General features: G+C 39.2%; 1 protein-coding gene across 2 annotated transcripts in view; it reads right to left on the reverse strand.

Annotated features, from left to right (window-relative positions):
• BTAF1 (B-TFIID TATA-box binding protein associated factor 1) overlaps positions 1–16,105 on the reverse strand; it is a 69,507-nt gene extending 53,402 nt beyond the window's left edge. For both annotated transcript variants that reach the window (XM_026710490.2, XM_026710489.2), the window contains exon 1: positions 15,778–16,105. In XM_026710490.2, the coding sequence (XP_026566275.1) occupies positions 15,778–15,791 (14 nt within the window). In that variant the 5' untranslated portion in view covers positions 15,792–16,105. The remainder of the gene's footprint in view (positions 1–15,777) is intronic.
• Positions 16,106–16,553: the final 448 nt, after the last annotated feature.

The raw sequence follows: 16,553 nt of genomic DNA on the forward strand, positions 1-16,553 counted from the left end.
ATTCGACTGACCCTCATTGTTCGTTGAAGTGTTCAACTAAGCAATAAAGGGACAATCACTATTACAATATTTTTGGCAACAGTGTGGAAGTACAGGTGGTCCTTGCTTAATAACCTTTCATTCAGCAACTGTTCAAATTTATCATGATCATGGGCAAGTGGTCATGTGACTGTGATCCAGGGGTTCAGTCACTGCCTTACCCCAAATCACAATACTGCAGCATCCTGCAGTCACATGATGACTGTTTGTAGACATTCACTAACAGATTCCAACAAGCAAAGTCCATGGGAAAGCTGGCAGGAGGTCACAAATGGGAATTATATGTCACGTTTAAAGGCAGCAATTTTACAATGTGCCATTTAACAATGCAAATTCGTTCCAATTGCCATCATTGTTCAAGGACTACCTATAGTTTCCTGTTTTTCTTTGAGATGCATTTTATTTATTTATTTTTACTTTCCAGTTGGTTACAGGCATGGAATTCTTCGAGTACTGCTCAACACAATACTAACCAAATTCAAGCCTGCTTAACTTCTCAACGTAGACATGTTTAAAGAAGTTTTAAAGGTAATAGCAGATGCTATTACCTGCTGAAGGTCTGTGGGATGTATTTTATTATTTCACATATTTCCTTTCTAAAGCTTCCAAGACAAATTTACCTGATCTTTTCAAATAACTGCATAGCCGCAATGTCGTGTGCAATAAATTGAACCTTTCCAGTTTTCTAAGCTTTAGAAGTTAAAAAACTTGAATGCTGTTTACCTTTTCCCATTTTTAAAGTCCTTTTAACAGGTTGGATTAATAAAAGTTTACATAGAACAAAAATTATGTAAGAATTAAAAATTAAACGGCTACTAATGTTGTTTGTCAGTTTTGACTGTCAGGAAATCAATTACCTATACAATGTAATTTCTGCAGACTAAAAGCTTATTTTAGTTTTGCATTCAACATTCTTTTGCATTTCTAAATACCATTTGTAATTACTGTTGTTATTCCTAATTCTTCAAATCCTGTCAGTAGAATCTATTCACCCTTAAATAGCTGTAAATATTTCCCTCTTTTAGCTCTGACATGTTTTAAGATTAGGGTGGTTTTCGGGTGGAGATGCTCAGTTCCTCTTTGCTACCAAGGCATTAAAGAATCTTACATACATCCCATACATTAACAAATCATGAATGGAAATAAGAAGTGAAGTAGGATTAGTTTGTTTGTTCCAGATAGGAAACAAATTAAACATACCATAACATGATTATGTACTGAAACAGGGGTTCACATTGACAATACATATTCCTTAATAGACATTTGAGAGCCTATTGCTATTCATATTATTATTATTATTATTAAAGGATATTGTTCCTTGGTTTTGTATACCATATTGCTTTTTTATAAGAAACTCAATATTCACTGGGACCATTTAACTTGAAATCTTATTGCATCTATATTATATCTCATATTCATATGTCCATTGTACTATGCTTATAATAATCCCAGTAGAAATTGAAAATATATACTTAAGGACAAATTTCAGACACGCTATCCTCAAATCATGTCATTATAATAGTTTTTATTGAAAAGTAGGCAAATTAGGTACTACGTTCTTCATAAAAAAAAATTCTTGTGGTTACACAAGAAAAAATGTATAGAGGTAAAATTAAAACCAGAAACTAGATTCTCTGTACTATTTAAGAGGGTATCACCTTATAGAGTGGATACAAATAAAATTTAAAATAGAAGTAACAGAAGCATGTGCAATTTAGAATCACATGGTTTTAAAAGATAAGATGCTGAAATATGCATTATTCAAATATTTACAATAGGCCTATTATGTCAATTCAAGCCACAACTCAATGAACAATGATATGCTGTATTAAACAATAGACCACACAATCACTTTTATTTTAGAGAAGTAATAAAGACACAGTCATATAGGAGGGAAAACTCTGTATGCTGCCTTGAGCTGCTCAAAGAAAGGCAAAAAATTAAATATTTTTTAAAATTAAATGTATTAAAAATGCATGCAAAAATTATTAGCTCAGAAAAAATATGTGGCTGCTTTAACAGTTTAAACAGAATTCTTCATATGTACTACTGTACTGTACTTGCTGAAGCAACTGTTTTGGAAGATTTGCACAGCTCTATCTTATCACCTGCCAACTGCTTATTATAGGGAACAGTTTGTGCCTGTGTATTATTGGAATAAAGACTCGCTTTTTGGCTACATTTATCAAATGGTGATTATTTTCCCACTAGTGATCCTTATTTGCTTATATTATAAAAATGTTTCCGTTTAAGTCTTATTATAATTTGATTTTCAATGTACAATGAAAGGTCTAAATTTACAAGACCAGAAAAAGCTTAAAGGAGCACATGAAAATATTTACAAAGTAATATTTTGAAGAATTATAAATATTCAGTACTAACATAACTTGCAATTCTACCATGGATTTTTGCTTCCCTAAAAGAAATGAAGGGATGCAACAGCAGACAAAAAGGGCGTTGGTACTTACCTGACACGCCCGTGCTCTTTGAGCTGTGAAGAGCATCCAGTAGTGGGAGGTGCTTCAGTCTCTGCTTGTTTAGGCTAGGCTTAATTTGCGGAATGCTCCTCCTCCACGGGACTCCTCCCCAGCATTCCCCAGTTTTGGCGAAGATGAGAGAAATAAACATCCTCGCCCTTAATATGCTAAAAATTCATTGGCCGAAACAGGATCCCACCAGTCAGAAGAGGGTGGGGCTGGATGCTCTTCGCAGCACAAAGAGAACGGGCATGTCAGGTAAGTACCAACACCCTTTCTCTCACGAGCTGCTTAGAGCAACCAGTAGTGGGACATACCAAAACTTGGCCTGTCCTACGGGAGGGACTCCGTCTGTCTTGGGATCCCCTCCAGGTCCCTGTGAACCCATTGCAGAACCCTTCTGCCAAAGGAGGCCTCAGCTGATGCAAACACATCTATTTTATAATGCCTAATGAAAGGCAATGGAGAGGCCCAGGTTGCGGCATGACAGATGTCAGTGATTGGTGCCTGCGTGGCCCATGCTGACGATGTGGCGGCACTCCTTGTTGAATGAGCTGTTATGCCCCCGGGCACCTATAGTGATTGAGTCTGATACGTTTTCGCTATTGCAGCCTGTAGCCAACGGCCTATTGTGGAGGATGAGACCTTGCATCCCTGAGTGTTGGGCTGAAAAGACACAAATAAAGCTTCCGTTTTTCTGAAAGAGGCTGTGCGGTGAATATATATTTGCAACGCTCGCCTCACATCCACCTGATGCCACTGTCATTCCAGCCCTTGGGATGGTCTGGGACAAAAATTAGGAAATATCAGTTCTTGTGTCCTGTGAAAAGTTGAATTAACTTTGGGTATGAACGTAGGATCAGGATGAAGGATGACCCGGTCGGAATGGAAGATGCAAAGATCCTGTCTGATCGACAAGGCTGCCAGTTCTGAAATACGACGAGCGGAAGTGATTGCTACAAGAAAAACTACTTTATACATCAGAAATTGGAGACTTGACGAATATGTAAGTATGCCTCCATCAGATCTATGGATGTAAAGACGTCACCTTTTCTGATACCAAGTAAGATTGCAGGGTGTGCATTTTAAATTTGCGATATATTAAAAATTGATTAAGGCGTTTTAAAACCAAGATTGCTGTCCACCCCCCTGAACTTTTGGGAACAATGAAAAGATGTGAATAGAAACCTCGCCCTCTTTGGTTGGTAGCTACTGGTTGGATGGCTCATATGTCCAGTAGGTGCTGAATAGCTGTTTCCGTAAGATTTCGTTTAACCGGATCTCTGGAAAGAGGGCACAACATAAAGAAGTCTGGTGGAACGGATTGAAACTCCAGTGCGAGGCCAAATCTGATTGTGTCTCTGACCCAGGAATCAGATGTTGAGGAGTCCCATCAAATTGAGAATGCCTAGCAGGCCAAATTATCACTCACAGGCCTGCAACAGCTTCCCTGCACAGGCGGACGCTGGCCTAGGTGCTTGCTGTTGTGCCACTGGATAGGGAGAACTGTGAGGGTTGAGCCAACAACACGAATTAACAAAGGCCTTGAATAAGTTAGAAATGAGGTTGTGATGATTCTTTGGGGTATTTTATGTAAAAAAAAACCTTTAATCTGGAATAAAGATTATTCACACAGTCTATTGAATTAGCACTAAACGCGGCCACGCGGTCCCCTTACAGCAAAAATGGCGACCGGCAGTTATTTGTGGCACACATGCCAGCAGCAATCTCCCGCCGTGGAAAGGGATAAGCTCCAACAGCTTTCCCTTAGGGCTAAACCAGCCGGGAGGGGTGAAAATAACCAGACGATTACACCTCTACCCCTAAACGGTGTTCTTGGGGGAAAAAACTTTGATACGACTCGGGAGAGAGTGAGAGAGAAAAAGCCATTGTTAGAAGAAGAGGAAATTGACTGTCTGCAAACCTTAACAAGAATTCTCCTATTTCGGCCAAGGATTAATGAAAAGCACTGCCTATCTCTCACGAGGCTAAGCCAAAACTGGGGAATGCTGGGGAGGAGTCCCATGGAGGAGGAGAAGCATTCTGCAAATTAAGCCCACCCTAAACAAGCAGAGACTGAAGCATCTCCCACTACTGGATGCTCTGAGCAGCTCGTGGGAGAACTAAATAGTCCACTGCTTGGATGCTCTAATCACAAATTCTTTAAAAAAAAAAAAAAAAAGCAAGGCATCACAGAGGAACACCATATAGATTTTTAGCCGGAAGGCTTTTGGCTGGACCTACAGAAACAAACAGCTAAATGTTTAATCTAATTTTAAGCTCCAAAGTAGTCCTGGAATTACAACAGTAATTAGAACCAGAATTTCCATAGTTAATTGATGTGGTTATAAAGCATGAAGATACGTAGTATCGCATAGTGATAGCAACCCCAGGACTCCCAGTTGCAGTCATTAACTGAATCCCACCAGCCATTAGACCACTACCGGCTTGGCCCCTCCCAGTCCTGAACTGAGAGTAAAAGGTCAAGGTAAAAGGTGGCCTCCTCTTTAATCCCCACCTACCCACCTATTCCTTCCCCCATCTCTGCTCTTTTGGCCATCTTATAAGTCTGCCACCTTTGTTGGACTTGCGGCCTTGTACTCTGCTCATCCTGGACTCACTTACCCTGCCACTTCTAGCTGACCTTTGGCATCTTCCTCCCACTGTTGACAAGGGGTGAGAAGCTCTCTGAAGCATCCTGAGAATGACATATGATTTTTTGAGAATAGGGCAAGAAGCCTTGGCAAGAAGGCCTGGCATGGTCAGCAACTGCTTCAAATTGGGTCAGGCCAGGCACCTATTGTCAGAAGCAGGAGAAAGTGGGTGAAAGTCGACTGAAGGTGGGAGATCCAGTGAGAACAGGCTGGCAAGGCCATCAGAGGTGTCAGAGAGCAGGCCCAAAAGGCTGACTGAATGAGCAAAGCATTATGTCTTTGCACTGTCATTGCTGGGGTAGTTGGCTGCAGCGCTGAGCTTGAGATGGCACTCCTTAGCAGCAGTGCTGGGGTTGAGATAGAGGCCCATTTGGATCTATGACGGGGTGTCAAACTCACATCGTCATGGAGTTGTCACGTGACATATCAGGTCTTTCCACCCCCCTTCTCTAAACTGAGCACATGACGCATCTGGCCCGCCGGCCGGGAGTTTGACAGCCCTGTCTATGACAACTCGCTGCGGCCAGCTAGTCTAGGACAATCCTCCATTGCCATGGGACAACTCACTGCAGGACAAGTTACACTAATATTGAAGAAATAGCAGAACAGAAACATTAAAGAAAGGATTCCAAAGGAAGGACAAATGAAATGTGAATCACAAATATATATATATATATTAAGTAATTAAATTGAATTGTTCCGCAACAAGTTGTCCCATGGAGACTTGGCTGCAGTGAGTTGTCCCATTCAGTGACTCTTATCTCAACTATTTCTTCTTTAAATATTTCCTTACTATAGTTCCTCTTTCATGTACTACCCTTTCTGGTCATAGGATTAATATGTTATCCGGCCCAAAAGTCCCATAAAATTCACGTTTTTATTCAAATGGACCATAATTTTATATTTTATAACATACACATATTAACATAATTACTTGTACCTATCACTTCCTATAAGAATTGTATTGTTTGATAAGAAATGTTCATAAAGGTTTAAGACTGTCAGAAAAAAAACATTCTCTAACGTAGTATTCTAAATGTCTGTCACCATGGGTTGAGATATCATCAATTGCTGATGATACAAGCGCTGCACCTCTACATTTGGTGATCCAAGTGATGCTATGCTGTCTCTGCCCTCTTGCGATGTCTATCGGCCAGGGATGTCAAACTGGCGGCCTGCAGGCCTGGTGCATCATGCGCGGGCTACACCCATCCCAGCTCCGCGAAAGAAAAAAATACATCATGTGATGCCACAAGTTTGACACCCCTGCTCCAGGGTGTGTGGATGAGGGACAACAGACTGAATCCTCGCAAGACAGAGTGGCCTTGGGTACATGGCTCCGAGTGTCTGTCATCCTTGGTTCTGGATGGGTTTTGCTACCCTGTCAGATAGTTCACAACCTAGGGGGTCTGCTGAACTCATGTCTCCTGCTCAAGGAGCAGGTGGCAGGCGTGAACAGGATAGCTTCTGTACAGTTCCAGATTGTGCGCCAGTTGCAATCTTTTCTGGATCATGTCTTAAGCCCTGGTCATCTCTCACTTGGACTTCTACATGGGGCTACCCTTGAAGTCCATTTTGAAGCTTCAACTGGTGCCAAGTGCAGCAGTTGAGAGCAGTCTTTGGGGCTCTTAGGATAGCCCATATTACACCTCTGCTCCACAAACTTGATTGGCTATCAATATGCTTCCAAGTGCAGTTCAAGGTGTTGGTTATGACCTTTAAAACACTTAATGGCATTTGTTCAGGCTACCTGATGAAGCAACTTGTCCTGCTAGGACAAGCCTGTCCTATTCACACGGTGGCAGGGAGGGCCTACTTTGGACCCCATCAAAGAACTCCAACTCTCAAGATCCAGAAGAAAAGCCTTCTTTGCTGCAGCATCTGTCCTTTGGAACATCATGCCCTCTAAGGTAAGATCCTCTCCCACCCTCTTATCCTTCCTCAAGAGCCTGGAGACATAGCTCTGTTAGTTTGCTTGGGGACCAAATAGGGGCATTACCTCCTGGAGTTGGCTGCTAGATTGATGGCCGACTCCATCTCTCCCCCGCCTCCCCGCTCTCTGTTCTCCACCCATCCACTTTTCTGGTTATCATATTGATGTATTATTCTCCTTTTGTTCTTTTGTCATCTTTTACTCTTTTATTATTTTACTTCTGTCCTGTTATTTTCCTATTATGTGAAACCACCTAGAGTAACGCATAGTGAGATAAGCGACAATTAACAAATAAGATTAATACATTGGAATTTCCTTAAGTAAATGTATTAATCCTATAAACGTATCAATTTCCATCTCAGTGCTAATGTAAAAAAATTGAACGAGTTAACAAACCTTTGTATAATAAATATTCCTTGTTCTTCTGTAGTCTTAAATAAAATTCCTTTCTCATTTCCAGTAATGCCAAGTTGTCCAAATCTTTCTCTCTATTTATAACTCTGGCTTACTTTTCAAAACTTTTACTTTGTCAGTATTTTATTCTCCAGCAAATTGTCCAACTTTCTTCAATTTTCTTAACTACTTCTTTCATATCTTGTTTATTCCTGCAAATTCACGTCCTTTTTAAAAACATTCAAACTGTGAGCAAGGGTTGCCAAATTCCTCAAACATTTTCTGCAACAAATCTGGTGAAATGGTCTAGTTATACTAGCTGTTCTAGTGAACCTTTCTGTCCTCCTCCTAATTTGGCAGTTTTTCTTGTGGTTGCCATTGTAAGAAAGGGAAAGTGTATGTCAATTAAAACAGTGAAAGTAAATGGATTCCTTTTTTTTTGCTTTTGTCTATCTGAAACACTTTAGTTCCAATTGGGTCTCTATAGTTACAATCCCATAGTTTATCTTATTTTATCCTTACATTATTTTGTTAAAAATCCATGGATTATCTACTGTCCTTAATAATAAACAATCAGCATTCCCACAAAGGTCTAATTATTATAATAATTAGACCTTTGTGGGAATGTTAATCTAATTATTTCTGCTTACAAAGGCATTTTTGTCATTTAAAAAAAATCATTTCTTCTGTTTTCTAAAATTACTGTCCCCTTTATCCACTTAAAACTTTCTTGAATCCCAATCTTGTTGACCTTTGTTGCTTTTAAATTAAAATCTTTTAATATAGTATTTCCTCCACTCTTAATTCAAAGAGAAGGCAAACCTTTGATTTTCCTTGTTGTTCAGTTAGATTTCATTTAGATGGCTAGCTTGGAAAGGGTGATTTCTATTTTTCAGCAGCAGAGATTCAGACAGAACTCTATTCAGAAAGGAGGGGTTGTTGGTTTTTTTTTGAAAAATTGTAATAGGCATACAAATTAATAGAAATACAAATGAAAGTGAGAATGACAGCTGTGCCCAAACAAATGGCACGAAGGATACAAGCCACAGAAAAAAGTCTATAGAAATTCTCAGTCATCCAAGTCATGGCTGTTCCAAAGATGCTTTTTCAGGAGGCAACTGGACTTTCTTGTTTTTTAAGATGTTTCACTTCTCATCCAAGAAGCTTTTTCAGCTCTGACAGGATAGTAACTATTTTGGATGAGAAGCGAAACGTCTTCAAAAGAAAAAACAAGGAAGTCCAGTTGCCTCCTGAAAAAGCACTTTTGGAACAACTATGACCTGGATGACCGAGAATCTCTACAAACTTTTAGCTATACAATTTGGGATGAACCCTCTTTGAATGGTGTGGGAGTAGGAATGGATTTCCAAAGAAAAAATGATCAACTATGCAAAACAAAGAAAGGTTGAATTTGCAAATAGGGAAATGGATGGTATATACGTTGAAAAAAGGTGACATGAAAGTTACCAGAAGGAAAGTCTGTAATAACAGATAATCTAAATATACAAAATGTATTTCATCAGTATTATACTACATACAAAGGTCAAGAAATATTCTTGGAAAAATAGAATGAATACTTGCATAAACAAAATTTATGATTATAGAGAATCAGATTTTGAATGGAGTTATAACAATAAGAGATCTGTGTGAAACTATTTAATAGCATGAAACAGGAAAGGCACCTGGTCCAGATGGCTGCTAGCTTCTTACTATGTTTTGAGGATAAGCTTTTACAGCCTTTAGAACAAATGATGATTATTATTCAACAGATTCTTGAAAGCTGGGAAGAAGCTAGTATAGCATTAATACTTAAGAGAAACAAGATTTCACTTTTAACAAGAAATTACTGACCAATATCCTTATTCAACAAAGACTATAAGTTATTTTGCCCCAATTTTGGCTGAATGGTTGACTTTTATAGGACTTTACTCTTGAAGATCAGTGTTAGTTTTGACTTAGTACAATTATGAGATAATATTAGAAAAGTTTGGAATATTTTGCAGTACTCAAAACTACATAATGAAAAATAAAGCAGCAGTGATATACTTAGGTGTAAAGGTCTCTGTTAATTTGAATTGGATTTTCTTGTTTTGAGTTCTGGAACACAGGAACGTTGGAGATAATGTTATTAAACAGTAAGAGGAGTTTATACTTCACAAAAAGCACAAATAATTGTCAATGGAAAACTAAGAAAAACTGACTCCTCTCTTAGGTGAGAGCCAGAGAGTGGGATTGGTAATTGGTGAATGGAAGGGAACCCTCTACCAGATGTTAAGTTGGGAGAATCAAGTGGGGGTTCCTACAAGTGTTAGTGTCTATCATGTGTTTGTAGTAATGTGTATGTCCTTTGGTAAGTGGGGTGAGCAAAAGCTGGGTAACCTGATGGTGCTGAGAGCTACTGAAGCTAAAGTGGCCTTGGGCCAGCTTCCTCTGCCACAGATGAATGAAATGGAGAGGTTCCTGGTGTTGAAGAGGTAGGGCTTCAGAATAGGGTTGTCAAGGGGTATGTATGGAGGTTATGGTTGTGATGGCCAAGGGGAGATGTAGAGGGAGACAAGGAATTGACCATTCCTGGGAAACGTGAGACCATTGTCTTATGACAGTTTCACCTTGTAGTTTCTTTGTTTCAGCCTTAGGGCCCAGTCAGCAGACCTTTAGAAGTTCTGGCTTCTGGCTGTTGCTTCTAAATGCCAGGATGGTCATTGTTGAGAGGGCCACCTGGCATACAGATACATCACCAAGACATGGATGGGTCAGAAAGGAGGGGGGGGCTTTTGGAGATATGCCCAGCTAGGGTTTGGGTGCGGCATCAGCTGAAATTATAGCAGGGTGTGCCTGTGTGACAATTGTCCTCGGCTAATTCTTATGGTTTACAGGGGCACTACATTACAAGTCAAGTGACATTCATGGCTAGAGGGACCTTTCATACTTCATGTTGTGTTCCAGATGCACCTTTTCTAGATCAGGAGCCTCTACTCAGTCACTCATGTCCTAGTCACGTCCAGATTGAATTACTAATGGGCTGCATTGAAGAGCATCCGGAAACTTCAACTGTTGCAGAATGCAGCAACACAGACAGTTATGTATGCCTGTAGAATGGCACATGTTACGCCTATGCTCCACTTGTTGCACTGGCTGCCAGTTTGTTTCTAAGTGTAATTCAAGGTGGTAGTTTTGACCTTTAAATCCTTTTGTGGCACTGGACTGCCTCTCCCTGATTACATCAGCCCATCCCACTAAACCCGGCAGGGAAAGTATGCTGCAAGTAGTATCACAAGGGGGGAATGGGACAATTTGCCACAGCCAACTCACCAGGGCCAACTTGCAACAGCTAACTCATCACAGCCAACTCGCTGTGGGACAACTTGTCACAGCCAACTCACCATGGGAAAATTCACTGTGGGACAATTTTAACAATTCTATTTAATTATTTAAAATAAATAAATATTATTTTATTTTTTGCCATTCACATTTCATTCTGTCTCTCCTTCTGCATCCTTTCTTTAATAACTCTATTCCACTAATTTTTTGATATTAGTGTAACTCCTGTCCTGCAGCGAGTTGTTCTGTGGCAAAGATGGCCATGGCGAGTTGTCCTGCAGCGAGTTGGCTGTGGCAAGTTAGCCATAGTGAATTGGCTGTGGTGTATTTGGCCATGGCGAGCTGGGCATGGCAAATTGTCATAGACCCTCACAAGAGACTATATTTGATGGGTGCTAGGAGATGGGCCTTCTCTGTTGTGGCACCTGCCTTATGGGCATTCTCTCACTCATCTAAACTAGATTAACTCTATCCCTGTTGATATTTAAGAAGTCCCTCAAAATTTGATTACATTGTCGAGCTTGGGGATTCCAGAAAACCAACAACATTTTAACCTGACTCCTGTACTGTGGTTGATATGCATACCTACTTTCAAATATGTTTGTGATACTTTACTCATATATGTTTATAATATTGTATACTTTAATATTGTAACTAATGATTATCCATATTTTATGATTTTTTTTTAAATAATGTTTTTATATTATTGTTTTATTTTATTGTTAAATACTCCCCAGCCATTTCTGGTGACATGGGCGATTATACAAATGTAATAAAAAAAAAAAACTTGTAAGGAAATTCAAAAAGAGTCAAGCAAGGATGCCAGCTGTCTCCATTTTTGTTTATTTTAGTTCTTGAAGTACTCAATAGACACGTATCAAGAGAATAAAGAGAGTTAATTTTTAATAAGAAACTTACACGCTAAGGGCATTTGTGGATGATCTGATATTAGTTTTGGATGATCCAATGGAGGAAACAGAAACATTAATGGGAAAATTAAATGATTTAGCAGGTTTTAAAAGTAATAATCAAAAGATAAAATGTTAACATGCAATATAAAATTAGAAGATCAAATAGAACTGATGGAAAAATTGGTTTAAGAGTGAAAAAAGTAAAATACTTGAATGTAACTATGATAAATATAAATTGTACGTTATTTCTAAATAATTATAGAATGAACATATTGTAACATAGAATGAAATTAAGGAGATTTTAAGATGGGAGAAATTAAAGCTGTCTCTGATACAGAGAATCTCCGATAAAAATGAATGTTTTGCCAAGAATGTTTCTGTTTCAGTGAATATCTGTTTTGACAACAGACACACCATTCAAACAATGACAAAAAGATATATCTAAATGTATACAGCAAAGAAAAAAAACTCTTAAGAGTTAATTATAAGATATTACAAGATACAAAGGACAGAGGAAGACTGGGTTTACTGGATTTGAAATTGTATTTTGCAGCTGGATGAAAGAATGGATGTTGCTGAGAAACAAGAGACTCTGAGTTAGAACGTTGTGACCTGAGGTTTGTATGACATGGATATTTAAGGCACATTAAATTAAAATCAATAGGGACTTTAAAATCATTTTATTAGATATGCCATACTGAAAAGATGTAATAGATATTAACCCAGATAGTGTCCAAAACATCTTTGTGGATCTCAGCTCAAGAAGCATATAATAGAGAAACAGCAGGCAAAGATAAATGGTTCATGTACTGGGAATTATAGAAAAAGCATCACAGAGAAATTTAAAATTAAATCAAGAAAAAAACTAATAGCAGAAGGATATTAGTTGTCAATGGTTTTCTCATCAGAAAGATGTAAAATGGATAACAAGACTTATGGTACACAAATAAAGACACAATTCAAAGTATAAAATACAATTCTAATCTTAAAGAATTAAAGGCATGGAGAGATCTGGCCCACAAAATCGCCAAGAGTTGGGCGTGACTGACATCATCATGATCTTAAAGATAATCTTTTATAAAAGGAGGTATATTTCAGAGAAAGTATTTAGAATGTATAAAGGCTTTTTTTCCTTCCTAGCATTTTTCCTGCAACTGCAGAGTTTGCTTTTTTGGATCAAAGGAATGTTGATCATTTGGTTGTGACAGGAATTGACCAATGGCTTTTTATAAAGATTAAAGTCATGGGCTGAGAGTGACTGGACTAGTCACCAAGCTGGCTTTCATGCCTAAAGGCAGGACTAGAACTCAGTCTCCGGGTTTCCAGCTCATGTTTTAACCGCTGTACAAAGCTGGCTCTCTATAAAGGCAGTTCAAATGAATATTGGAAATGTGAAAAATACAAACATTCTATCATGCTTGGTGGATATGTAAAAACAAGCTAAAATATTTTTTGAATTTATGAGACTTGTATGCCACCTATTTCGCCAAAGGCACCATTAAGTGACTTACAGGCATAAGATGCTAAATAGAACAAATGAATAAAGATCTTAAATTTAAAGATTCAACTAAAATTCAAATACATATACTAATATTGAGGATTTTAAAGAGTAATATTCAACTGCTGCTAGATTTTTCCTTTGAGGTTGATAGTTAGAAAAAAGTCATGGAAGATTATTTCAGCATATGATTACTTTGGCAAGATTATCATATACACAAAAATGGAAAGATTCAACACTACCTACTATGATAAAATTGACAGAGCTTGCTGAGATAAACTGACTTCTTTAGAGAAAAAACAATGTTGACATTTATTGGTGACTGGAAACCTGTTACAAACTTTTTGCATAAAAATGAAAAAAATGAATTTGTGTTTGATGGTTTTACAGGAAGAAGAGTCATGATATGACTTGAGAGAGGTTGAAATATAACTGTAATGCTGTGAAAAATCAGAAGTTACTTTTTCTTTTTTTTCTATTTCTTTGCTTTTCTCACATTTTAGGTCTTTAATCCCTTTTTGCTACATTAGTTTATATTAGTTTTAAATCTTGCTTTTTAAAAGTTTCAATGCAATCACACATAAAATGTTTGTAAAGGCATTCAGAATTTTGCTCTATCGATTGTCACATTAAAATTTTTCAGTGAGATATTATTCTTTATTACATCAAACACAATATTCAACACAAGTTACTTTGTAAGCAGGTAAACATTACAGACAGTCTATTATTTATTATAAATATTACATAAGTGAAAAGGCTTAAGACAAAAATGTGTAATGCAGTCATTCCACCTTGAAAATTACATTCAACAGAACCTGTTCTGGTTTAGTCAACACATACTTTTAATGAAATATAGTCTCTGTATCCATAACATTAAAATGCTAAGAACATTTTTTGGTTAACTCAAACCTGCATGCTGTATCCTTAGTCTATCTTAAGACATCACTGTTTTCACTTTTGGTAACTGAAACAGACAAGGGCAATTGATAGTGGCAACCAGACAGTGCACCCCGTTTTCCTGTTTATATTAGCAATTAAGGAAACTACAAGCTTAAAAAAAGATCCTTTTTTATGAATAAGGGAAAAACTAGAAGATTGAATTTAACAACTTCTAATGCCACTCAGCTATGAATTTCCTAAAGCTATGTCACTGTAATAAGCTGCAATAACAGCATAATTCATGTAAAAACAAGAACTCACAACTGTCAGTTAATGATCATACAAAAATATAGCATAAAAGGAACTTAAATGGTCAGAAACAAACTTCATTAATTAGCTCTATGAAGGAAAGCTATGAAACAGCTCTATGGTTCAACTACTCAAAAAATAAAAATAAAACAAGAGATTCCTAGAGCATAATTTTTAAAGCATGTGTAATCAAGCAGGAGCACACCAATGTTCAGAACAGACTAAGTAAAGACCAAGGTCAGAGATTCTACCTGAGATATGATGCTCAATCACTTTAAATGTGACAGAACAAAAACAATTTTTATATTGAAACTAAATTCCAACACTGAAGCTGCCCGATAGCTGACATTGTTGCCTGCTGCTTGGATCCAGCATACTTAGCAGCTTTATATCAGTCTGTAGGATATTTTCCAACTAACATGCTTCATTTAGAAGGCACAAGCATGTCTGAGCTACAAGCTGTGTTAATCAGATGCAAGGAGTGGCTAAACTGATGTAAGTGCTACAAGACTCAGTTTTTGGCTTTCATAAATGAACACAATTCTCCTCCTCCATGATCAGCTTCGCAGTATCCTTATTTGCCAGCTAAGGGACCCATACCAAGGAACGTGTCAAAGCAGAAAGTAGTTGATTCCCTCTGAACTTAGGTACTGACAGTCACAACAAAAATATAAGGGGGAGGGAGTAACACAATTAGCAAAAAAAAAAATCATTTGTAAAAAGAGTTAGCTTGGAAATCTCAAAAAAAAATGGCATAAGCAAACGGAATGAAACTGAAACTTCAGCAGCTAAGAGAGATGAACCACCAAATTCTGCAGCAGGAAGGATCCCAAGCGAATCCAGATCAGTTCAACACAACTCGATGAGCTTGGGCAGGGCGAGAGACCTAAAGAGATCATTCTTACACCACACTCCTTGATTATATTGGGGGGGGGGATAGATTTGGGCACCCCCAGCCCCAAAATCCGGACCCCCGTCGTTTCCCACCGATTTTCACGAAACCAGGATATGACACAGACAAGCAGCTTAAATACAATGAACTCCCCCGGGCTCGATCATCCCCTTTCAGCCCGCTGTCCTTTTTCCTAGAAGACACTTTCCAAAGTTAGGATATGGAGATCGTCAAGGGATGCCACGCGGGATGATCCTTCGGGGTTGAAATAAAAAGCGGAGGGCCCCAAAGCCCGTAAAAAAAAAAATCCAACCCCCCCAAAAGCCGGGTTGCCCACAACCCAATGAGGAGCCTCCCCTCCATGAAGCCTGGCCCCACTTGTAAGAAAGAAAATCGGGCGTCGAGGGCCCCGACCCCAGAAGGCGATCTAGGCAACTCCCCATTCCCCTAAGTCCACTACCTGACACCAACCTGGAGACCGCCATAGCCGGAAAGAGATGGAGCTACAGCCCGGCCCAGTAGGGAGACAGTCCCCCGCGGCTCTGGGAGGAAGGAGGTGGCAGGACCCCGGCCTGGCCTTAGGAAAGCACGCCGCGGCCCCGCAAGCGAAGGGGCGACTACAGGCGGCTCTTCCTAGCGGCGGCCTAAGGCCCCCTCCCCTCTTCGGCCGCCCTTGCGAGCAGCAGCGACCTACAATACAGGCCACCCAGATTAAAGCCTCTATTCCTCCATCACCAGGGAGAAGCAGGACGCCTGGTTTTATATGAGCAGCCATCTTGTATTTATTCCCTTCCTCCATGGAAGCCGCTTCCTGATTGGCATGGACGCCAGACCGCAACCAATAGGAGGCGTCGTTTGAAGGAAAGAGCGGGGGCGGGTACACAGAGGGGCTAAATAGGAATCTACCATTCGAGTTCGCAAAAGTCCGTTGAGGAGTTGGAAGAAGAGGAGGCGGTGTTTGGCCGCCATTACGGGAGAGGGTAGTACCAAGTGTACAGTTGAATGGCACGATTCAGCCATACGGGGTTTGTCGGTTAGCCAGCCTCAGAAAAGGAGAAAAGAAATCGTTTTCCGGCTGCGCGGTGCGCTTAATTTGTACCATGAAGTGATGAACGTTTTAAAACGAAGAGGAAAATAATACCGTAACACCCCCCCATGAGCCTGTGTAATAGGAAAAACCCCTTTTCATGGGGTGGGATGATCAAATAACTTTGCCTGGAGAACTACAGCACCCAGCGTTCATTGCA

This window comes from Pseudonaja textilis, chromosome 4 (assembly GCF_049901715.1).
Source record: "Pseudonaja textilis isolate UNSWEBS1 chromosome 4, rPseTex1.2, whole genome shotgun sequence".
In the NCBI taxonomy this organism is placed as follows: Eukaryota; Metazoa; Chordata; class Lepidosauria; order Squamata; family Elapidae; genus Pseudonaja; species Pseudonaja textilis.